Source organism: Abramis brama (genome assembly GCF_963993115.1).
Source record: "Abramis brama genome assembly, chromosome: 1".
In the NCBI taxonomy this organism is placed as follows: Eukaryota; Metazoa; Chordata; class Actinopteri; order Cypriniformes; family Leuciscidae; genus Abramis; species Abramis brama.
This window is the reverse complement of record NC_139963.1, coordinates 49279766-49304951: the sequence shown is the minus strand read 5'-3', so window position 1 is coordinate 49304951 and position 25186 is coordinate 49279766. Positions and strand designations below refer to the sequence as shown.

General features: G+C 40.5%; 2 protein-coding genes across 2 annotated transcripts; both read left to right on the top strand.

Moving 5' to 3' along the window:
* Positions 1-1236: 1236 nt before the first annotated feature.
* LOC311081435 (pregnancy zone protein-like) lies at positions 1237-10845 on the top strand (the record flags this gene model as incomplete). The annotated part of the gene is made up of 33 exons (XM_084111972.1): positions 1237-1410; positions 1481-1637; positions 1751-1803; positions 1930-1950; positions 2048-2213; positions 2287-2371; positions 2443-2557; positions 2637-2757; positions 2848-2957; positions 3032-3202; positions 3282-3509; positions 3583-3795; positions 3874-4023; positions 4261-4410; positions 4497-4569; positions 7036-7189; positions 7267-7492; positions 7578-7701; positions 7772-7893; positions 7974-8025; positions 8120-8203; positions 8287-8463; positions 8574-8649; positions 8735-8891; positions 8974-9048; positions 9145-9307; positions 9385-9569; positions 9638-9859; positions 9946-10067; positions 10188-10269; positions 10355-10438; positions 10514-10619; positions 10753-10845. The coding sequence occupies 33 exons, from the start codon at positions 1237-1239 to the stop codon at positions 10791-10793; spliced, it is 4239 nt and encodes a 1412-aa protein (XP_083968098.1). The 3' UTR covers positions 10794-10845.
* A 3393-nt stretch (positions 10846-14238) lies between these two features.
* Positions 14239-24386, top strand: LOC311077352 (alpha-2-macroglobulin-like protein 1). Its single transcript, XM_084105748.1, has 34 exons — positions 14239-14410; positions 14638-14821; positions 14884-15040; positions 15138-15190; positions 15360-15380; positions 15485-15650; positions 15732-15816; positions 15887-16001; positions 16084-16204; positions 16291-16400; positions 16474-16644; positions 16724-16951; positions 17033-17245; positions 17324-17473; positions 18015-18140; positions 18214-18307; positions 19951-20098; positions 20190-20415; positions 20503-20626; positions 20697-20818; positions 20899-20950; positions 21041-21124; positions 21215-21391; positions 21532-21607; positions 21686-21842; positions 21914-21988; positions 22074-22236; positions 22313-22497; positions 22566-22787; positions 22858-22979; positions 23140-23221; positions 23312-23395; positions 24106-24211; positions 24292-24386. The coding sequence occupies exons 1-34, from the start codon at positions 14328-14330 to the stop codon at positions 24330-24332; spliced, it is 4323 nt and encodes a 1440-aa protein (XP_083961874.1). The 5' UTR covers positions 14239-14327; the 3' UTR covers positions 24333-24386.
* Positions 24387-25186: the final 800 nt, after the last annotated feature.

Sequence of the window (25186 nt, the reverse complement as noted above, 5' to 3'; positions counted from 1 at the left end):
TTTGCTGCACATCAGAACTGTATTATTTGGTTTTACTCATTGTGATTGATGATTAAGGGAATTTGGCCTTTGTGTTTCCTCATATTTAAACTAATGGGAATATACTTCAGAGATATTTTATTCATAAAAAATTCTAGGGGTACCAATGATTGTGTCTAACGTGTTTTGGAGAAACACTATTTTAAATTATTTTACTTCAATGACAGGTTAGATTTTTTTGAATGGAAGTTCAAAAGGATACACGATGCAGATTTATTTTTTACAGCCATTTTTGATCATATTTACCAGGGTATGATTAATTCTGAGCACGACTGTATATATATTATACAGATATTAGGGTTTTGGTCATTTTGACCCACGAGGGAAAGATTTGTTACCAAACGCAAGGGAGAAAACGAACCTGACTGTAGAGCGTGTGTTTCAGAGTTGGCACCCCTGTGATTAATTACCGGGGCTCCGCCCTAAAGATGTCCAGATTGCCTGTGCTAAATCAAGCTGTTCTGAATTATTAAGAGCGTTTAAATAACGCTGGCATCAGTGCAGCTGATTTAGAGTTAAGCTGTAGAGCAGTGTGGATCTTAACAGACGTGCTGCAGGGTTTCTGAAAGGGACTCTTGATTTCTGTCTAGTCTTGGATGATTGCTCTTCATGGCTGTGAGGGAGATTTGTGTTTGGAAAGGGCTCATTTTAGCCCTTTTCCTTTTTGCTGTTAATGGACAGAAAAGGCCGTAAGTACATGGGCTTTGAAGTGAAAAGTGGCCTAATGTCTAATCTGTGCTGAATGATGCAGTTGTAAAGATGGCAAAATGAAGCACCAAAGCATTAACCGTTTAAGTTCATTAATCATGTTGTACTTTTTCCCATCTAGTGGTCAAAGGATGAATGGGACCCACTAAACATTATTCATCAATACTTGTTTTTTATTTTTTTATACAAGTCACTGTTGAATGGAGTGTCTGCTGTTGGAGTTATTGTTCCTCATTTTCTGAACAAAAATGCCTGTATTGTGCTCTTATTTTGTGACCATGGCACAGTGTTATTAAATCCGAGGCTTTCCCTTTATGTACTTCAACCCACTCGCTGATGGAGATCACCACTTTGGCTTATTTTTGATGCACAGACCTGGCAACCCTGTGGTATCCACTTTCTGTGACTGTTCAGCCAACATGTAAATGTTTTGACCTGATTCCCTTTGGTTCCTGAACCTAAACTTAATGCTGTTTACACAGGTTATTCATGGTGACGTTCCCTGCAGTGATTGAAACTGGATCTAATGCCAAATTGTGTGCAAGTCTTCTGAAACCCCAAGAGAGACTCACAATGACAGTTTCTCTGCTTGATGACAAAAGGATGACTCAACTTGTGCAGCAAGTTTCTTCAAAGCCATTTCACCAATGCTTTAGTTTCCAGGTCTGTTATCATGAGACATGATTTTTATTTATTTATTTGTCTGGTTTGAGTTAACTGAGCTTCTTTACAGGCTCCTCGAGTATATGGAGAATCTGTGCAGACGCTGAAGGTAGAAGTCAAAGGGAGGGTCTTCAGAGCGACTGAAGAGAGGAAAGTCATGTTCAGACGTTACCAGCCTTTGACCTTCATCCAGACAGACAAACCCATCTACAATCCAGGACAAACCAGTGAGCTGTGAATGTCCCTTGGTTTAATATTAGAGGTGTAGATGGTCCAATACGCTACAAGTTCTGATGGTCTTCAAGTGCATTGTGCAATTAATGTGAGTTTGTCTTTGCAGTGAATTTCAGAGTTGTCACCATGGATGCCAAATTTGTGCCACTTGATCAGATGGTAAGGACTGGCCATGAACATATTGCAAATGTATTGCAGGTTATTTTTACGTGCAGTTTTGCAGTTCTCTTCAATGACTGCTGCAATAGTGTCTATTTTAAATGCTTAATATTCTTTGTCTTTCAGTACAATCTGGTGGTGGTGGAGGTGAGAATTTGTTCTGGTCCAAGTCTTTGAATGGAGCCACTGCCACTTTCTGTACATTTTGTTTGTTGTTTTTATGAGCTGTTCATTGTTTTAATAGGACCATAATAATAACCGCATTGGTCAGTGGACAAACATTTCTTCAACGGGTTGGATATTGCAGCTTTCTCACCAGCTAAACCCAGAGGCTCAGATAGGGATGTACACACTAAAGGCTTTTATTGGTGACCAAATGATCTCCCATGTTTTTGAAGTGAAAAAATACGGTAAGTTGTTGTGAATGATGTGCAACAGTTCAACGACAGATCTGAGGTCTTAGTGTTTTTATTTCTGGCTTAGTTTTGCCCAAGTTTGACGTGACCGTAAACGCACCACAGACGTACAGCGTTGCAGATGTGGGACTGAAAGTTGAGGCTTGTGCCAAGTGAGTGAAACGTACAGATATTGTCTTGTGGTTGGTCAGTTCTTAATTTTGTTCCTTGTGATGTTTCTCAGATACACATATGGCCAACCTGTACCCGGTCTAGCATTGGTGGAAGTGTGCCGTGAGTCATTTCCATACGTTGTGGTTCCTGATGTGACCCGTCGTTGCCTGACTAAAACCGCAAAGGTTTGACTCCTGCCTTATAGTGGAGGGTTTTTCTTCTGCTCATGCTTGACTTTAATGTGACTCTTTGTTCTGCTACCAGATGAATGCCACAGGCTGTGCCTCCCTTACCGTCGATACATCAGTGTTTTTCAACACCAAATTTGAAAATAATATGCAAGACACTTTTCTTGTAAATGTGAATGTCACTGAGGAGGGAACAGGTGAGCTATTGGCTGATTCAGACCAATGGTACTTGCTTTAAAGTTTGTTCACTGTTCACTTTTTTTTTTTATTACATCTCCCTCCCCCAGATGTATTGATGTCAAAGTCTGCAACCGTGTCCATTACATTTGAAGTCGGCAAAGTCACGTTTTTGGACATCCCGGAATATTTTGAACCTGGATCAACGATTAATGGGAAGGCAAGTAAAATGAATTCCTTGTTGCAGAAGCCTTCACATTGGTTCCCTTTCCTAACCTTGATCATTCCCAACAGATCTCCGTGTCTCGTTTTGATGGTACTCCAATCGCAAACAAAGCGGTTTATCTCCTGGATCGTAACAGCTGGCCCAACAAACTGCTGCAGAATCTGACCACAAACCAGAAAGGATTGGCAACGTTCTCCCTCAGCACTGCTAATCTTCCTAAAGCTGCTCTCAATCTCGCGGTATGATTTGTTCTGTTTTGTGACATGTAGACTTCTCCCAATCTCTCAGATGAAACCAATGCCATTCGTTGTTCCCCAGGCAAGTGCGACTCCAGAGGTTGTTTATGGTTACAAATCACCATACTTCACTACAGATACAAGGGTTGTTCAGCTTCTCCAACCTGATTCTCCTGACAATCCATCATCTAGTGAACTGTCTATAGTAAAGCTCGAGCAGCCGCTCAAATGTGGTGCTGCGTTTCCAGTGACCGTGAAGTATTCTTTTGTTGGAGAGACTGGTGGCTACAGCACTGACATCATCTATATGGTGAGTGGATATCAGGTTTTTTTTTAATAAACATTGCTCTTGCCTGTTTTATGCACCCACTTGTTTTTGTCAGGTCTTGTCCAGAGGATTGATCGTCTACCATGGATTTCAGACAGTCAAAGCGAGGGCTTCTAATATCGCCACGAGCGGCTCTGTGTCGTTCCAGCTGTCTGTCAGTGTCGATATGGCTCCAGTAGTGCAGATTCTGGTCTACTGTGTTCTGCCCAGTGAGAATGTTGTTGTTGATAGTGTGTCGTTTGACACAGAAACTTGTCTCCAAAACCAGGTATGATGTGCACTGGCATCTTTTGCCTTCAAGTGGGGTATAATGACATGTCCTACAGTGTGTTGGTCCTTGTTCCAGGTGTCTCTACAGTTCTCTCCTGCTACGGCCGTTCCTGCTGAGGAAAATGTTCTGACTGTCTCTGCTCAAGCAGGATCTCTGTGTGGCATCAGTGCTGTAGATCAGAGCATCTGGATCTTGGAGCCAGGAAGACGTCTGAGTGCTAAAATGGTATCCATGAGAAGTTGATTTAAAATTCTTGTTGGTCTTGACTGACATTCAGGTTCAGCTTTAGAATTTGAGTAATACTGAGAGAAATTGAACAAACCCATTGTTATGATTATAGCAGTTTTAGTGTACATCTTAACATACACTTGTACTCTTTGACCTAACATTCCAAACAGTAATGGATTTTGTTCAACATTTTTCAAGTGACATACCAAATGTTACCTTTTTTCATGGTTTCAGGTGTTTGACTTGCTCCCGGTGCGATCGCTATCAGGTTACCCAAGCAGCGTTCAGGATGAACCAGAGTGTCTAGGTTTTCGACCACATCTAGCTTTTGATCTAGATCCTGCCTACCCTGCTCCTACAAATGAAGCCTACACAACCTTCAAGGTAGAAAACCGTATTTTGTGACTACATGTTCACAAACAGAGTCATTGACTTAAAATCTGTCTTGTTTTAACTTGTCTCTCTGACAGAGTCTGGGAATGAAGACCGTAACAAATCTTGCTGTACAAGCTCCTCCGTGCCCGCTGTATCCCAGTTTCCCAGGTAGTAGGTCTATGCAGAGGCCATTCTTTCAGTGAAAAATTCTGCATGACTTTGTGAACTTGCATTCAGTTATGTGAAGTTACCCTTATGAAAAAGTATACTTGAGTGATGTTCAATTGTATTTAAGTATACATTATGTAGTACATACTGTCAATATGTACTAGTAGTAAACTTGTAAGTGTACTATTTTTACTACCGCTTGGGACTAAATTGGCCCACTTTTAGTAGAAGTATGTTTAAGTGTAACAGTAGTAAACCAAGTGCACAACTATAATTGTGTTTCTCATTTGCACTGCAAGTGAACTTATGGGTATACTATTAGTTTAATATTTTAATACATGTAGCAATTTTTTAGTTTAGTATACTCGGTAAACTAGTTTTATACAAGTTCTTTAAGTGAACTTAACAACATACTTGTAGTTTAGTAATTTTATATTTTTGCTCTCTAGTGTACTCTCAGTAACTAGGTTAGTAGTTTTATACTGCAAATTTTCTCTAAGTGAACTTAAAATTATACTTGTAGTTTACTATTTATATATTATCTTTGCACTTGCAGTAGGCCTATACCACTTCAAATGTTGTTTATACTTAAAATACCTTTAAAGGGATGGTTCACCCCAAAATGAAAATTCTATCATTTACTCGCCCTCAAGTTGTTCCAAACCTGTATGAGATTCTTTGTTCTGTTGAACATTTCATTTTGTAATATTAAGCAGTTTTGATTTGCATGCTGTTTAATGTTTGATCACGTTATCTTACATTTGCGTGAGCAATCTTCTACCACTTGTTTCAGCTTCTATGTTTTGATCTGGAGATTCTGTATTGGTGTCATAGCGCCCCCTACTGTATAAGTGGAAACATGGATAGCTGGAGTTCAGTCAATGGTGGGGAAAGAGTAAAGTAGAATCAAGTTAATTCCTATACAATACCAGTGGACTAAAAAAATCAGATGCACAGAATTGGAAACGTGTGATTTCAGATGCAAAAGCCTCTGAAATTATTTTTTATATATATATATATCTCAAGCTCATATATTTAAGTTCAATTTCACTTAAATGGCAATACAAATTACCTATTAATTGACATTTAAGTGAAATTACTGAAATTAAATATACAAGCTTTATAAAAATGATCATTCTAGAAGAAAATGTCAGATGGCACTGGAGGCTTTTGCTTCTGAACTCTTCATGTTTTAGATCAATATTTTAATGACTATTTTCAAATGTAAGTTTCATAAGACTGTATGTGAAAAACTATGTAAAAGTATATTTAATAGGCAACTTGATCAAGAGTTAAAACAACTAGAATACGTAGTTATACTTTGTATATCTCGATCAAAATATTGAGTACACATACAGGCCAAATATACTCTTCTCTCAAATATATTTGAGTGTATATAAAATGTAGACAAAGTATACCTTATTTTTAGTTGAAAATCAGTATACTAACAAAAAATAAGTTACTTCAAGTTTTCTATAAGGGTTATTATCACTGTGTACAAGATCCAGTTCCATACTTTTATTTATTCTAAGCTATTCCACCCGAAAGCTTGATACTATGTGACCCTGGATCACAAAACCAGTCTTATGTTGCACGGGTATATTTGTGGCAATAGCCAACAAAACATTGTATGGGTCAAAATTATTGATTTTTCTTTTATGCCAAAAATCATTAGGATATTAAGTAAAGATCATGTTCCATGAAGATATTTTGTAAATTTCCCACCTTAAATATATAACATTTATTTTTGTGAATGGATGCAGCATAATCGCCAATAGAAATGGACAACTTTAAAGGCAATTTTCTCCATTTCGATTTTTCTGTACCCTCAGATTCCAGATTTTCAATAGTTGTATCTCGGCCAAATATTGTCCTATCCTAACAAACCATACATCAATGGAAAGACTATGTATTCAGCTTTCAGATGATGTATAAATCTCAATTTAAAAAAAATTACACAAGACTGGTTTTGTGGTCCAGGGTCACATATAAACAAACATCTTGTGTAATGTTTTAAAGCATTTAAGCTACTCAATCAATGATAAACACAAGTAAAAGCCTAGAATACTTAAGTATATCTCGATCAACAAGTATAGGCCAAATATACTTGGACTATAAAGTATAATATATTATCAAATATACTGTCAGTATAAGTCAAGTATGCTTGTATTTCTGAGAAGTACATCAAAAGTAGACAAAGTATATATATTTTTTTTTAGTTTAAAAGTATACTAATAGCACACTTTATTATTATTATTATTATTATTATTATTATTATTATTATTATTATTAAATATTATTATATATAAATTTTTTTTGTAAGGGTACTCCTTGTGGATCAACAAATTGTGTGGTGTTGGGTGTTTTAATAATTTCCATAAATGCAATAAGAGGGGCCGTAACAGTATGAACCTGTTTATTCTGCAGATACTAAGACAGTTTGGTGTAAAATTGCTTGTCTTTCAGTGAATCTTGAGGAACTGCCTTTTCCAGCAGAGGGAGTGCCTCGTCCAGCAGCAGAAGTGGCTCTTTCAGCAGCAGAAAGTACTGGAGGTGACACTTCCTCTTTTGAAGTGACTGTCAGGACTTTCCAGAAACATGGCTCTGGCAGCTTGTTCAAGTGGGGTTAGTAATTCCTTCTAAAGCTACTTACTTAGTTTTTCTCCTGGATCCCCTTATTTTTCTCCTGTCTTTCAGAAACACTGGATCCACACGAGTTCCCCTCACTGTTCCTGACACCATCACCACATGGGAGACTGAGGCGTTCTGTCTGTCCTCAAAAGGTTTCGGTCTGGCTCCTCCTGCTCTGCTGACGGTCTTCCAGCCCTTCTTCCTGGAGCTCTCCCTGCCGTACTCCATCGTCCGTGGGGAGTCTTTTGAGCTGAAGGCCACAGTCTTCAGCTATCTGTCCAATTGCATCATGGTCTGTCATGGTTTTTTTTTTTTATAATTCATCTGTATATAGAAGGTCATGTGTCTTTGCTCCATGTTTTCCGTCTCATTGGCAGGTTAAAGTAACTCCAGCTTCATCCACGGCCTTCACTCTTAAAACATTTACTGAACCGTATTCATCCTGTCTTTGTGCCAATGGGAGAAGAACCTTCAAATGGGTTCTCTCAGCTTCTGTTCTTGGTCAGTTTTGGATCATCTCTAAACTAAGTGTATATTAAGGGTGTTGCTCACTTCCTGTCTGTCACTGCAGGAACTGTCAATGTGACTGTCAGTGCTTCAGCTGAAGCATCCCGGTCTCGATGTGGCACTGAAGTCGTGACTGTGCCTACGAGAGGACGCATTGACGTAGTCACACGAAGTCTACTTGTCCTGGTGAGTGTTAACCAGCCTTCTGGAGTCTGGTCATAAAGCTCATGCTGCTTTACTGATGTGGTGTTGTATTGCTTTTATAGCCTGAAGGAGTTGAAAGGACAAACACCCAGAGTTGGTTACTGTGTCCAAAGGGTTTGTTTGCACTCAATGAGTCTCAAATACGTTCTCCCTGTATAGCCAAACATTAGCTTAGCACTAAAATGCTGATCCCTTCTCTTGTCTGCAGGAAACGATCTTTCTGAAGACGTGACTCTGACATTTCCAAAGAATGTGGTTCAAGGATCAGCTAGATGCTCAGTTTCGGTCCTTGGTACTACATTTCAGTAGAAACTGACATGTGAAGTTTGGTAGAATACTGTTTCTGATGTGGGTTGTATGCTTGACCTCTCATAGGGGACATAATGGGTCGTGCGCTGAAGAATCTGGATAGGTTATTGCAGATGCCGTATGGCTGTGGAGAACAGAATATGATTGTTCTTGCTCCCAATATTTACATCCTGCTGTACCTGGAAGTCACGGGGCAACTCACCGCAGCCATCCGAGAGACTGCCACAGGCTTCCTTCAGAGCGGTATGGATGACCAAATCCACTTTATATATGTAGGAGACTCAATTTCAAGGATGCTTTGTCCTGCTCTTCTCATTGGACTATCACTTACATGTGCTGTATGATCCAATCAGGATACCAAAGACAACTGAACTATAGACATGGTGACGGTTCATACAGCACATTTGGTAATGATGAATCGAATACATGGTGAGTTTCACACTGTTCTACTGTTGTGTGTAATCTGTCGTGGCACAAACAGTTTGTTTAGTTTGTCAACCTTTTTCACGACCAGGTTGACCGCCTTTGTCATGAGGTCTTTTGGTCTAGCGAGACAGTTTGTCTTCATTGATCCACATGTCCTGCAGAGTGCAAAGGATTGGTTGATCGGCAAGCAGGGTTCAGACGGCTGTTTCATGCAGCAGGGAACTCTGCACCACATCGACATGAAGGTGCAATACATGTTTCTTAATGCACTGGAACAATGGATTGTTCTTCTAAATCAGGTTTTTTTTTTTTTTTTTTTTTTTTTAGGGTGGAGTTGGTGACAGTGTGACCATGACTGCCTACATTGTTGCATCGCTGCTTGAACTTGGTGTCCCCACCATGGTAAAACCAATCCAGTAGTTCTATGAGCTCCTTGCAGATGAACTTACTGTTCTGGCTGTCTAATATGCTTTTTTTTTTTTTTTTTTTTTTTTTTAGGATCCTGTCATTACCAACGCTCTGTCATGCTTGAGACCTGTCGTTGGGAACCTTGGAAACACTTATGCCACGGCTCTGCTGGCCTACACCTTCAGTCTGGCCGGAGAGACCACCACTCGATCACAGCTTTTAACTGCCTTGGACAACCTTGCTATTTCTGAAGGTAAGATTTACCAGCCTCTTGATGTTGATTTATCAGGGTCTTTGGCATCAAATTTCTCCCCTCCATCTCATCCTAAGGCTCTAAAGTCCATTGGTCTCAGACAACATCTGGTGATACTCTGGCGGTGGAGATCAGCTCTTATGTGCTGCTAGCGGTTCTCGCTGTTCAGCCTCTCACGACAGCTAATCTGGACTATGCTAACCGCATTGTCAACTGGCTCGTGCCCCAGCAGAATCCCTACGGAGGCTTCTCCTCCACCCAGGTGCCTCTGACTACCAAACATGAGTGCAATCATTTATGAAGAGTTTTTAATCTGGTGCTTGTTTTTAGGACACAGTGGTGGCTCTTCATGCCCTGTCGGTGTACGCTGCTCAAGTGTTCAGCTTGGACAGCTCCAGCACTGTTACCGTACAGTCCTCAGTAGTAGGAGGAGACTCTTATAGCTTCAAGGTGAATCGGGACAACAGGCTGCTGTATCAGGAGAAGCCGCTGAAGAATGTTCCCGGCAAATATAGTGTTAAAGCATCAGGATCCTCTTGTGTGTCTGTGCAGGTCTGTATCTTTATCTTCGATCTATATTTGTTGTGTACAGCCAAATCTAAATGTGTTTTTGTTTGATTTTTCTACTCGTACTTTAGGTTGCATGTTTCTACAACATCCCAACACCCGTTAAAGTCTCCAGGACACTGAGTGTCGAAGCGAAGGTGACTGGAGACTGCCAACCGCTTGGAGCCAATCTCATGTTGAAGTTCACTGTGAAGTAAGAACAGCTTTGTGTCCTGAAACCAACTGATGTTTATGACTCTTACAAAAGGGGAAGCTGTATTCTTGATCTTGTTGACTAAACCTCTTTTTCAACCTCTTTTTCACCCTCATTTAGATACAATGGTGTGAAAGCAAGCACTAACATGGTTCTAGTGGACATTAAGCTCCTGTCAGGCTTCACGGCAGATACATCACTGGTTTGTATAAGATGATTTAGAAAGTCCCAAGATGCTTGAAGCTCCTTTAATTGTAATTGTGTAAATGATGGTCTCTTCCCCTCAGCTTGGTTCTTCACCCCAATCATTCGCCCCGCTAGTGGAGAGGGTTGATGCTGAAGATGATCATGTCATAGTGTATCTGAAAGAGGTGAGACTGGGTATATTACTAGCTGCCATCTTGAGTTCTGTGTATGTGCTGCTGTTCATCCTTTCTGTCTTGCAGGTTCCCAAAGGTGTCCCCATGAGTTACACTCTGCAGCTGAAACAGGTTCTTAAAGTGGAAAATCTCAAGCCAGCAGTCATACGCGTTTATGACTACTATCAGCCAAGTACGCTTTCATCCTAATCATGCTTTGCTCTGGCTGAATTCACTGTTAAATGATCAGGTCATTTTTCTGTTCCTATTTGCTCTGGCTGAATTCACTGTTAAATGATCAGGTCATTTTTCTGTTCCTATTTCAGGTGACTCGTTTGAGACCTCCTACACATCTTCCTGTCCATGATTTGATTCAGTACTGGCTGTAGGACATGTGACTTGAATAAAACCACTATACAACCAGTTATGTTGCCTCTTGTTTCTAACTGCACTTTTGCACTGCACTCTCCTTGATCTTTTGACAGTTAAGAGTTCACTACACTATGAAATTACCCTGTAAGTTTCAATACTTCCTTATTCCAAAAACTGCCTTTATTGAAACCAAGGCCAGAAAACAACAGGATCTTAAGTGGAGACTTGTGACCTCACAGGGCAGTTGTAGACTGCCTTTGCTTAAGAATATCAACATCTAGGTCTACATCACATCTTTGGCCCTGCACACTGGAGTGTCACAGGATCAGAACCATTACCTTCCAAATGATCCTTTTTTTTTTTAACAATGAGAACGTCTCAGCAGTACATTGTTGGTATTTGGTACATTTCACTGGATTATTATTTGGTAATTCAGTCAAGTTTCTACACAGGCTTTGCAAACAGACTTTTACAATGGATCTGTCAGCAAATCCACAAACATGGAAGTAATCATATTTATTCCAATCTATAGTATAGTGGTTTATTTCTGATGTGTAATCAAGTTCAGACAATCTTTTCTCAATGTTCAATACTGTTTATGCATCTGTGTATCAAGCCAGTGACTTAAAATATCAACCTCACATCGTTTTTCTTAGGATGAGTATAATCTTATTTAAACTGATTAAAATGTATAAAGAAAGTATCAAAGAATGCTCCCTTTCCATTTGCTCAAGCTGTCAATCACACAGTTTTTCTGGACACTTACCAACACTTGTTATCAATGATGCGTTACGCTGCACCATGAAGCTCTTACTGTATTTATATTGTGTTCGCGTTATTTGGTGAAAACATTTGAGTGCAGAAATTGCATTCCAATAAGATCATGCAATCAAGACTGTCATCTGCTCAAACCCTTCAAACAGTGTTCAAATCAGAGGCTAAAATCAGGATGGGAAAAATGCCTTTATTTCAAAATTATGACGTTTTTTGATAAAATAATAAAATAGTCCAGTTCATGACCCCTTTAACACAGCTTTTAAGCCTGGGTAAAGAAGCATTTCACACTTGTAATTTAAAAACGGGGTTCAATCACACCGCTTTTTACCCGGGGTTATGAATCCCTTCTCTGGAGCAGGATTAGCTCTGATTTTATTGTGTTAACTCCACATTGCGGTGCCAAACTTGTCCAGTGTGAAGTGATGCGGTGTTAGAATGTTACAACTAGATGCTTAGTGTAACAGAGTAAAGAAAGGAAAAACAGAAACTAAGTGTGAATAGTGTCAAAATGCTTGTTTTCATTATAAAATATTTGTTCTTGTTAAATTAACCATTCATTGGTTATTTAAATAATGCATCTTGGAAAAAGGGAGAGACCTACAGGCAAGAAGAGTGTACAATGGGTTGAATCAGCCATCTTCTCAGTTCACACGAGCTGTTGAGAAGGATGTTTTATGGCCAGACCAGCAGTATTTATTGTCTTTTTGCTGCTCTTCGTGTCTTTTCCAGATTTCTTCAGTTGCAGTAAACACTAAAGTGAATGGGCTCAGCAAAATTGCTTTTGCGTGGTCATTATTGAAATGAAAGAACACACGAACCAAGAGGGGTTACATTAGCAAGTGACAACTAATCGTGAGCCTTCTATTCACACACTTTGGGCAGTCACTGAAACACTGATTGTTGTGGGCCTATATAAACAGTCGTTTCAGCATATGATAGGAAAAATGTCAAACGGTGATGAAAAACGTCATTCATTCTGTCATTCTTGCTTTCAAAAAGTTCAGTCAGCAATGTGTAATGAGGACACGCAATGTTAGAGCCTTTATGTAAACAGGTCACGTGCGGTGTTTGTGCAGTCAATAACATTGACACCGCAAATAAAGACTTTAGCCAGGGATGTAGGAATGTGCAGTGTGAAACGGCAGCTTATGAATAACCAGAATGGGTTTGTACAGTAGTGATGCTTTAGCTTTTGACGTCGTATAAATCCAAATGCCCCATTCATCCATTTCTAAGATACATATTAAATTGTGCAGGAATGAAAGAGACATATTTGGTTGTCATAGAATACAGTTGCAGTTCAATCTTATCTTCGTGAAAATCTATTCTTATGGGATGACTTTTAAAAACATTTAGGCTAATCCAAGAGCAAAGAGAATTCAATTTCAGTGCAAGAGCACAGAGACATTCACGAGTGTGAACGGAGGTCGTTTTTCTAATGTTATCATCTGTACAAAGAAAAAAACTTCTCAGTTTTAAGGATTCAAGGATTGAATAAGTGCATTCAATAACATCCACTATGGTTTCTACCACTACAAATGGCTGTCGACCAAAATACTGCCCTATTTGAGGGAATAGGGGGTGATTTTGGATTCAGCTGTTGTCATGTAAACATACCTTTAGTAATCCTGAAGATATTGATTAGCTTATTCAGATGTGTTTTATTAGGGATGGAGCTAAACTCCAGTAGGTCAGTGAATAAGTATATGTATGATTCCTTAGTATTCATAAAAGAGTAGGCGAGAAGTTCCCGGATGGCCTACTGTTTCTGCCCAGATTCTGAAGCGCTCAGTGATGGATACTTTTCTATCCCAGGAGGCCACGGGAGAGGATACGTCATAATCGAACATCGCGTAGATCAGCGACAAGTATACCAGTTTGAGTGAGTATACTACAGAAATTAATTAAAAAATAATAATTTAAATCTTAAGTTGGAGTTTATTTTAATTATTGTAATTTCACACAGAGTTATTACACCACTTTTCTGATTCTTGATTTCTGTGCATTTGTGATCTTTTGTGGTGGAGCAGGACCTCCAAGGCAGGGTGATGGCGGCGTTTGTGGGGGGAAAAGGAAAACCTGAAACAAAAATAAAAAGTAAGATCTTTTTTTTTTTTTTTACTTCTAATACAGAAATCAAATGACATTGTGCTGTTAAAATAAGCTGTATTATGTTTTGTGCATTTTTGTAGGATCTGAAATGTCTTTAGACTGATGTGAGCAGTGAGGAAGGAGAGCCCAGAGCTGAATACTGGAAACGATGCTATGGATGAAATCGTCCATCACTCCACCTGCCCTTATTGACTCAGATTGTGAAGCACAGCGCGGCACAGCAACAACCTCAGGCACAATGGCACGGCTATGAAGAAAATAGAGCATCAGTGTGTTTTCAGCATGTCAAAGGCTTGCTCTACTATGCTTCGCTCACAGGAGTGTTTACTGTTGAAATGAGTCTCACAGGTTCAGTACAGGCTCTCTGTGAAACCGGGCCTACATGTGTCACTGGCAGTATTTAGATGTGTTTTAAATCAATACCAAATAGAAATCCTAATTAACAGACTAAATTAATTCCAGGAGGTGGTTAATCAATTAAATTAACAAAATTAGTGCGTTCCCTGACAATTAAGAGTGTTTAAATATCCCTGCCTTCAGTACGAATGATTGAGAGAAGCAGCGGTAGAGTATCTTAAGAGCTCTGAGAACTTTTTAAAAAGATTATTGATCTTGGTTTGGTTTTGGTTGATTTTCCCTCATGGCTGTGAGGGAGACTAGTTTTTGGAAAGGGCTCATTTTAGCCTTTTTTCTCTTTGCTGTTGATGGACAGAAACTAGGGCCGTAAGTACCGTTAAATGTGCTTTGAAGTGAACAAGCATTCTGTTGTCTGATTTATTTTGGGATTAACTAAACTTTATAGATGGTGAAAATGAGCTTTGTGAACCGATTGAAGCTTTTTTTCTTTTTTAATACCATTGTTAAAGATCACCATTCTTCATTTGTTGCAATCCAGTGATAAAATAGATGTCATGTGGCTTCTAAAACTAAACCTCTGTATTTTTCCACAGGTTATTCATGGTGACGTTCCCTGCAGTGATTGAGTCTGGATCTGATGCCAAAATATGTATAACTCTTCTGAAACCCCAAGAGAGTCTCACAATGACAGTTTCTCTGCTTGATGAGAAAAACAGGTCAACTCAACTTGTGCAGCAGGTTTCTTCAACGTCGTTTCACCGCTCTTTCAGTTTCCAGGTCTGTCATAAGACGCGTGTGGTTTTTTTTTTTTTTTGTATGTTAACGGAGTTCCTCCACAGGCTCCTCGAGTAGATGGAGATTTGGTGCAGAAGCTGAAGGTGGACGTTCAAGGGAGGGTCTTCAGAGCGACTGAAGAGAGGAAAGTCATGTTCAGACCTTACCTGCCTCTGACCTTCATCCAAACAGACAAACCCATCTACAATCCAGGACAAACAGGTGAGCTGTGGATGTCCCTTGGTTTAACATTAGAAGTGTAGAAAGTTCAATACGCTACAAGTATTGATAATCTTCAAGTGCATTGGTGTCTTTGCAGTGAATTTCAGACTTGTCACTATGGATACCAGATTTGTTCCTTTTGATCAAATGGTAAGATCAGATGTTTCACCATATTGATTGTTCTAGCCACAAAAGACTGCAAAATAGTGCACGTAAAAATAACCTGCATTAAATGTTAACTTTATTTTTCAGTGATTTTTGCAGCATCAGCGTGTTTGTGCTTTTTAAATGTTTAATTTTCCTGTCTTTTGTCTTGCAGTACAATCTGGTGGTGGTAGAGGTGAGAATTTGCTCTGGTGCAAGTCTTTGAATGGAGCAAACACCGCTTTTTGTACATTTGCTGTTTTTCCTCTGAGCTGTTAATTGTTTTTTTTTGTATTTTAGGACCATAATAATAACCGAATTGGTCAGTGGACAAACGTTTCCTCAACGGGTTGGATATTGCAGCTTTCTCATGAGCTAAACCCAGAGGCTCAGATAGGGATGTACACACTAAAGGGCTTTATTGGTGACCGAACAATCTTCCAGGTTTTTGAGGTGAAAAAATATGGTAAGTTGTTGTGTATAAATTGTGCATCAGTTCAATGACAGATCTGAGGTCTTGATCCAAGTCCTCTGGTTTCTGGTTAAGTTTTGCCCAAGTTTGACGTGACTGTAAACACACCACAGACGTACAGCGTTGCAGATGTGGGATTGAAAGTTGAGGCTTGTGCCAAGTGAGTGATGGTTATTTTCTTGTCTTGTGGTTGGTCAGTTCTTGATCTTGTTCCTTGTGATGTTTCTCAGATACACATATGGCCAACCTGTACCCAGTCTAGCCTTGGTGGAAGTGTGCCGTGAGCCATTTCCATTTGTTGTGGTTCCTGAGTTGACCCGTCGTTGCCTGAATAAAACTGCAAAGGTTTGACTCCTGCCTTTACAGTGGAGGGTTTTTCTTGACTTTCTGTTCTTGACTTGAATGTGACTCTTTGTTCTGCTACCAGATGAATGACACAGGCTGTGCCTCCCTTACCGTCGATACATCAGTGTTTTTCAACACCAAATTTGAAAATAATATGCAAGACTCTTTTCTTGTAAATGTGAATGTCACTGAGGTGGGAACAGGTGAGCTATTGGATGATCCGAAACAATGGTACTTGCTTAAAGCTTGTTTGCTGTTCAATTTTCTTCTATTACATCTCCCCCCCCAGATGTAGTCATGTCAAAAGCTGCAACACTGTCCATTACGTTTGAAGTTGGCAAAGTCACGTTTGTGGACCTCCCAGATTATTTTGAAACTGGATCAATGTTTAATGGAAAGGTGAGTAAGCATAATCATTGTCACAGAAGCCTTCACATTGGTTCCCTTTCCTAACCTTGATCATTCCCAACAGATATCAGTGTCTCGTTTTGATGGGACTCCAGTCGCAAACAAAGTGGTTTATCTCCTGGATGGTAACAGCTGGCCTAACAAACTGCTGCAGAATCTGACCACAAACCAGAAAGGACTGGCCACGTTCTCTCTCAGCACTGCTAGTCTTCCTAAAGCTGCTCTCAATCTCATGGTATGATTTGCTCTGTTTTGTGACATGTTGACTTCTGCCAGTCTCTCAGATGAAACCAATTCCATTCTTTGTTCCCTAGGCAAGTGCGACTCCAGAGATTGTTTATGGTTACAAATCGCCATACTTCACTGCAGATACAAGGGTTGTTCAGCTTCTCCAACCTGCTTCTCCTGACAACCCATCATCGAGTGAACTGACTATAGTGAAGCTCGAGCAGCCGCTCAAATGTGGTGCTGCGTTTCCAGTGACCGTGAAGTATTCTTTTGTTGGAGAGACTGGTGACTACAGCGCTGACATCATCTATATGGTGAGTGAACAGTTTTGTAGCTTTTTTTCTGCACTGGTCAGTTTGTTTAGCACCTTTTTATGCACCCATTTGTCTTGTCAGGTCTTGTCCAGAGGATTGATCGTCCTGCATGGATTTCAGACAGTCACAGCAAGGGCTTCTAATACAGTCACGAGCGGCTCTGTGTCGTTCCAGCTGTCTGTCAGTGTCGATATGGCTCCAGTAGTGCAGATTCTGGTCTACTGCGTTCTGCCCAGTGAGAATGTTGTTGTTGGTAGTGCGTCGTTTGACACAGAAACATGTTTCCAAAACCAGGTATGATGTGCACTAGCATCTTTTGTCTTTAAGTGGGGTATGATGACGTGTCCTACAGTGTGTTGGTCCTTGTTCCAGGTGTCTCTACAGTTCTCTCCTGCTACGGCCGTTCCTGCTGAGGAAAATGTTCTGACTGTCTCTGCTCAAGCAGGATCTCTGTGTGGCATCAGTGCTGTAGATCAGAGCATCCGTATCATGGAGCCAGGAAGACGTCTGAGTGCTGAAATGGTATCACGTGAATCAGATTTCCATTGTAGCAAATTAGCTTAAATTAATCTTAACTTGTTATAAATAATTATAAATATTTGGATCAGTTGATAGAACTAACTTAATGTCGTAATATTATGACCCCCCTGCAAATTCCTTCTGGGTCCCAAAAGTCTTATCAGTCTGAATGTGGACCGTAACAGTGTTAGCTTCATTTGGGATGTTAGTTTTGGTGGAAGTTTCATAGACTTTTGTTGGGAGAGTGGGTTTGCTGGATTATTCATTAAATATAATTGTCTAATTGGTCCAGATGATGCACCTTTTAGACCTAAACTTTAGTGGCATTCTAATCAGATGTGTGCCACACTAAAATATTCAGTTTACTGCAGATCAGAGATGGGGAGGGGAAAACCCTAACATGCCATCACTGAACTACGTTAATGAAGTTTAATCAAATCAATGACATTTGTCCTTTTTAAAATCTGTTATCACTATGACTTTGCTTTTTGAAGACCTATGTATGTGACTTACTACTAGAAGACAACTTTCTCTATGTTCTCAGGTGTTCAACATGCTCCCAGTGCGATCACTATCTGATTATCCATATGAAGTTGAGGATGAACAGGAGTGCTTAAATGTTCGACCCCGTCGGGCTGTTCCTACAGACCAAGCCTCTGAAACCTTCAAGGTATAAAACTGTTCATTATCCTGTTTACTAAACTCAATCTTAATCTTCAAATGTTTTTCTCTTGCTCTGACAGAGCATGGGGATGAAGGTTGCCACAAATTTGCCTATCAGAGTACCTCAGTGTGTGATATACAGAGGCCTGAATTATTATCGCAACTTCCGTGATGGTATGTCAGTTTGTTTCTTGCTCTCATATTGATACATGACTTGATGGATTTCTTAAAGGAACACTCCACCGTTTTTTGAAATGGGGCTTATTCACATTCTTTCATACATTTAGATAGGTGGGTAAATGCATTTTTGTCTCAGTGCATGCATTGTTTTAGTTTGACGGTCAGCGCTAGCTTAGCACAATGAATGGAATCCTTTGTTGCCAGCTAGCATGGCCTGAGTAAACGTGATAAAAAACCCCCACGTAATTACTACTTGTGGCCTGCGTATTCACAACGAGTACAAATAGCGATGCAGATTAACACTAGGTGATTTCCTAGGCAGATATTGACTTGGGACTATATTAGGGGGAAGCACAGGCGAGGCACTGCTGCTTGGGCGAAGCACTGCTGCTTGGGCGCAGAGATCACGCAACACATGAAATCCCACGACTTCCGTCAACATACCGGTGTGCATTGCAACGAGTCAAAAAACAGAAGAACACCACGCGTGACCTGCACCGAGTGTCTTCGCTTTTGGATTGTTTATTTTGAGAAGTTAGTTACAGCAAACATGGTAATTACCTACGTAGCAAAATGTTGTGAAAAACAAGCAAAGGACATACACAAATGTAATGTTTCACAGAATTCCATCGAATGTGGAACTGAGAAATGGCTAAGTTAGCTACTCTGGATATCTGTACTTCAACGCCTCTCTACAAAATTAAACGGTATCGTGTTTGCGAAGAGCATTTTGCACCGGAGGACTAAGTTACTTTGAAAAAATGGAATATGGGCCCAGAAAGACAGTACTACGTCTGAAACATACAGCTGTCCCATCCCATCTATTTTCAAAGCACAGGCAGAACAAAGTGCACATGTAAGTTGTCTTTTATTACTCTTCCTTGTGTTAATCTGTGTCTTATTCGGTTGTAAGATAGATGCTGAGAAGCTGTATATAGACTACGGTTCAAATAACGTTAGCCTCCTCTAGTATAACCTCATGTTGAATTCAACCTGTTTAGCATGAACAACCAAACTAAAATAAAAAAACGCTGTTATCGTTACCTGTAAAATGAAATTTTAACTTGTCGCACTCGCCACAGCACAGACACCATTTCAGTCGGCATAGATTGGCATATTCCCCCACATTCACACCACCAGTTCGTGTTGGCTCTCATCCTCACGTCCTCGGGCTGTTGAGCGATCGCAACCTCCTCCTGTCGTTCTATTTCCACTCATTTTCTGTAAACTCTTGTATATAGGTATGGTTCTGGCTCACACAATTTTTTTTTTTTGGATCACTTTTACTCAGGCCTTGCTAGCTGGCAACAAAGGATTCCATTCATTGTGCTAAGCTAGCGCCGACCCTGTCAAACTAAAACAATGCATGCACTGAGACAAAGATGCATTTACCCACCTATCTAAATGTATGAAAGAATGTGAATAAGTCCCATTTCAAAAAACGGTGGAGTTCCTTTAAGTTTATTATAGTTGGTAGCTTCTATGACCTGAAACTGCAAGCCATTTGGAAAAACTTGTAAAGTGTATTGTAAAGTCACAATTTTTTTTTAAACAAACATGCATATTAGAAGTTGTATGAACCCCGTTTTATCTGCAGACACTAGGACAGTTTGTAGAAAAATTGCTGTCTCTTTCAGTAGTGTATTATCGTCAGCCTGTAGCCATGGCGATGGCGGAAATGGTTCCTCCAGAAGCCAAAAAGGCTGGAGGTGACACTTCCTCTTTTGACGTGACCGTCAGGACTTACTTTCCAGAAACCTGGATCTGGCAGCTTGCTCAAGTGGGGTTAGTAAAACCTTTTGTTCCATCTAAAGCTACTTTCCCACAGTTTTTATTTTCTGTCCCCCTCATTTATAGTTTTGTCCTTTTTCTTCAGAGCGACTGGATCCACACGAGTTCCCCTCACTGTTCCTGACACAATCACCACATGGGAGACTGAGGCGTTCTGTCTGTCCTCAAAAGGTTTCGGTCTTGCTCCTCCTGCTCTGCTGACGGTCTTCCAGCCCTTCTTCCTGGAGCTCTCCCTGCCGTACTCCATCGTCCGTGGGGAATCTTTTGATCTGAAGGCCACGGTCTTCAGCTATCTGTCCAAGTGCATCATGGTCTGTCATGGTTTCTTTACATACTGTAATGGATCTGTATAGAGAAGGTCATGTGTCTTTGCTCCATGTGCTCTGTTTCATTGGCAGGTTAAAGTAACTCCAGTTTCATCCATGAACTTCACTCTTAAACCATATAGTGATCCATATTCATCCTGTCTTTGTGCCAATGGGAGAAAGACCTTCAAATGGGTTCTCTCAGCTTCGGTTCTCGGTCAGTTTTGGACCATCTGTTTCCAAATTTAAAGATTGTGGTGTTGCTCACTTCCTGTCTTGCACTGCAGGAGCTGTCAATGTGACTGTCAGTGCTTCAGCTGAAGCATCCCGGTCTCGATGTGGCACTGAAGTCGTGACTGTGCCTACGAGAGGACGCATTGACGTAGTCACTCGAAGTCTTCTTGTCCTGGTGAGTGTTAACCAGCCTTCAGGAGTTTGATCATAAAGCTCATGCTGCTTTACTGATGTGGTGTTGTATTGCTTTTATAGCCTGAAGGAGTTGAAAGGACAAACACCCAGAGTTGGTTACTGTGTCCCAAGGGTTTGTTTGCACTCAGTGATTCCCAAACACCTTCTCCCTGTATAGCCAAACATTAGCTTAGCACTCAATGCTGATCTGTTCTGTCTGCAGGAAAAGATCTTTCTGAAGACGTGACATTGACGTTTCCAACAAATGTGGTTCAAGGATCAGCCAGATGCTCAGTTTCAGTCCTTGGTAAAGCATTTCATGGAGTAGAAACTGACAGGTAGTGTTTAGCAGAATAATTGTTTCTGATATGGGGTTTTATGCTTTACATCCTTGAAGGGGACATAATGGGTCGTGCACTGAAGAATCTAGATGGGTTATTACAGATGCCATCTGGCTGTGGAGAACAGAATATGATAATTCTTGCTCCGAATATTTACATCCTGCTGTACCTGGAAGTCACGGGGCAACTCACTGCAGCCATCCGAGAGACCGCCACAGGATACCTTCGGAGTGGTATGGGCGAGCAGATCCATTTTCAGTGTTGGGGAGACAATCTTAATAACTTTTAGTCTGTGATTCCCATCGCTGTCAAGACTCTCTAATAAGCTCTCATCTCATCCCCTGCCCCATATTTTTTTTCTTTCTTTGAACAGGATACCAAGGACAGCTAAACTACAGGCACAGTGATGGCTCATACAGCACATTTGGTTATGATGCATCCAATACATGGTGAGTTTCATGCTGTTATTCTAGTTGTGTAACCTTTGTCACAAGCGGTTTCAGTTCAACGACTTTCTCCACGGCCAGGTTGACCGCTTTTGTCATGAGGTCTTTTGGTCTAGCGAAGCGTTTCGTCTTCATTGATCCGAATGTCCTTCAGAGTGCAAAGGACTGGCTAATAAGCCAGCAGGGTTCAAATGGTTGTTTCATGCAACAGGGAACTCTGTACCACAATGACATGAAGGTACATTTATCAAATGGACCTTAAAAACAATTTTGGAAAGCTTATGGTTAATCTATGTGTTGGTGTTTTAGGGTGGAGTTGGTGATAACGTGACCATGACTGCCTACATTGTTGCATCGCTGCTTGAACTAGGCATCCCCGCCACAGTAAAAACATCTCCAGTAGTTGTATGAGCTCCTTGCAGATGGCCTTCCTTTTCTGGCTGTTGTCTGATATCAGTTTTACTTTCAGGATCCTGTCATTACCAACGCTCTGTCATGCTTGAGGCCTGTCGTTGGGAACCTGGGAAACACTTACACCACGGCTCTGCTGACCTACACCTTCAGTCTGGCTGGAGAGACCACCACTCGATCACAGCTTCTAACAATCTTGAACAACGTTGCTGTTTCTGAAGGTAAGATTTACCAGCCTCTTGATGTTTGTTCATCAAGTTTCTGTCATCAACTTTCTCTCCTCTGTCTCATCCTAAGGCACTAAGCTCCATTGGTCTCAGACGACGTCTGGTGATATTCTGGCAGTGGAGATCAGCTCTTATGTGCTGCTAGCGGTTCTCGCTGTTCAGCCTCTCACAACAGCTAATCTGGGTTATGCTAACCGCATTGTCAACTGGCTTGTGACCCAGCAGAATCCCTATGGAGGGTTCTCCTCCACCCAGGTGCCTCTGACTACCAAACATGAGTGCAATCATTTATGAAGAGTTTTTAATCTGGTGCTTGTTTTTAGGACACAGTGGTGGCTCTTCATGCCCTGTCGGTGTACGCTGCTCAAGTGTTCAGTTTGGATGGCACCAGCACTGTTACCGTACAGTCCTCAGTAGTAGGAGGAGACTCTTATAGCTTCAACGTGAATCGGGACAACAGGCTGCTGTATCAGGAGAAGCCACTGAAGAATGTTCCTGGCAAATATAGTGTTAAAGCATCAGGATCCACTTGTGTGTCTGTGCAGGTCTGTATCTTCACTCTTTTTCTGTTGTGCACATCAAAATTTGATTGTTTGCTCTGTGCTCATACTGTAGGTTGCATGTTTCTACAACATCCCAACACCCATTAAAGTCTCCAGGACACTGAGTGTTGAAGCGAAGGTGACTGGAGACTGCCAACCGCTTGGGGCCAATCTCATGTTGAACTTCACTGTGAAGTAAGAACACCTTTGGCTTTGTGTCCTGAAACCAGCTCTTGTTTGACTCCTTCAAAAGGATCCTGCATTCTTGATTCTGTTGACCTAAACCTCTTTATTCCCCCTGCATTCTTGATTCTGTTGACCTAAACCTCTTTATTCCCCCATCACCCTTATTCAGATACAATGGTGTAAAAGCAAGCACTAACATGGTTCTAGTGGACATTAAGCTCCTGTCGGGCTTCACAGCAGATACGTCACCGGTTCGTAGGTTTAAGATTTAGAAAGTCCCAAGATGATTGAAGCTCCTTCAGATATAGCAGTGTCTGTAAATTATGGTCTCTTTCCCTCAGCTTGGATTTCCACCCCAATCGTTTGTTCCGCTAGTGGAGCGGGTTGATGCTGAAGATGATCATGTCCTAGTTTATCTGAAAGAGGTGAGACTGTACACTGGGTATATTACTAGCTGCCATCTCAAGTAGGGCTGTCACTTTTGTGAAAGCCCTGTTCGATTTGAGACATGGAAAATCGATTTTACACTCGATTCAATGAACACTTATGTCTAAAGAAGTTTCCATTTTAAACGCCAAATATGGGCAAATCTACGGACGACTAACAGGCATAAGGACGAACTTAAAGAGGGCGCTTGAGACGCGCATAAGTCTGCAATATTTGATTTATTGGTGTGAAGTTTTGTGCACAATGACAAACAGGAGTGCAACATTTTTGAAAAGCAATAAGAAGAGTGGACTGCCATAGCATAAATGGAAAAACATCACCTCAGTCTTCAACATGGCTGTTTACAATTAGAAATGTCAAACAAATTTCGCCTACGTAGGCGATTGTAGCCCGAATCTGTATCTATGCATGAGACTGTCTGCATACCGGCAGAATTCACAGTTTTGTAGTGAAAAGACACATGCAGAAGGTTAATTTGCTGTTATGTGTTTGTCAGAGCCTGCAGTTGCTGTGTGGTGCGTATTCGTATCGTGATGAGCTCCACGCGCTCTGAGAAAAGACTGTTAAAATCGATTCCCCATTTTCATTTTCGAAACTTGCGTTGGTTGTGCAATCGATTTTTGAACGTAAAGTGACCGCCCTCTCAAGTGCTGTGTATGTGCTGCTGTTCATCCATTCTTTCTTGCAGATTCCCAAAGGCATCCCCATGAGTTACACTCTGCTGCTGAAACGGGTTCTTGCAGTGGAAAATCTTAAGCCAGCAGTCATCAACATTTATGACTACTATCAGACAAGTACGCTTTTATCCTTTTATGCTTTGCTTTGGCTGATTTTACTGTTGAACATGATCTATCATTTTCTGTTCCACTTTCAGGTGACTCATTTGAGACCACCTACACATCCCCCTGTCCATGATGTTAAATATGTTCTGTCTGTAGGACATGACTGAAATAAAACTCTTATACAATCAGTTATTTTGCTTCTTTTGTTTCTCGTCTATGACGTTTGTTCCTTGTCTTTGCACTGTTTGTGAGCTATTTGCCCTGCATGGAATCCTTATAAAATGGATGAAATGCTACTTAAGGCAGTAGCTTTTCCTTTGCTTTCCGTTCATAAAGGATTCTTTTGAGAACAGATCTCAACTTTATGTAATTGCTCTTGTAACCTTTTGATTGTAGTGTTATATCTTTTTGTGTGGCAGTTTTATTTAACTTATCAGAGGTGAGAGACTTAAGTCACTGACTCAAGTTGCAAATTTAAGGTCTTGAGACTTGCTTGACTAAATGAAGAAAGTTACTTTACTTTAACTTGAACTCCAATGACTTGCCTTGAACTGTATGACTCGTTATTTTAGTAAATTAAAAACAAAAGTAAATTATAACATCAGTTGAACAATGGAAACACCAGTGATCAGTCTGCACAATTGTGACTGCACATTAAGCACAGAAAAAAGGCATGGTCTTAATGCTAAATCTACAGAGGGTAGAAGAGAAATCCCAAGATTGTTTCTCTAGTGTATATAAACACTTTTGAATTGACTAAAAGGAGATTTGCTGTGTGCATAGTCATGCACAATTTTTCCCTTGCCAGTTATCACCTCAATTTTCATTCACTTAAAGTAACCTGTTTGTTATAGTTAATTTGACTAAATTGGGAGAGAATAGTGTTCAAAACATACCTTATATAAAATGGTTTTCAAATGTAGCTTCAGGCTGCCATTATATTAAAATGATTTATAATGGCATGTTTTGTTATTAACCTTAAATCAT

Excerpts from the sequence above, each read along its gene's own strand:
- LOC311077352 (XM_084105748.1), top strand. The coding sequence starts at position 14,328 with ATGGCTGTGAGGGAGACTAGTTTTTGGAAAGGGCTCATTTTAGCCTTT. Across the intron at positions 15,381-15,484 it reads ACAATCTGGTGGTGGTAGAG|GACCATAATAATAACCGAAT; the intron begins GTGAGAATTTGC and ends TTTGTATTTTAG. Across the intron at positions 23,396-24,105 it reads TCCTAGTTTATCTGAAAGAG|ATTCCCAAAGGCATCCCCAT; the intron begins GTGAGACTGTAC and ends TCTTTCTTGCAG.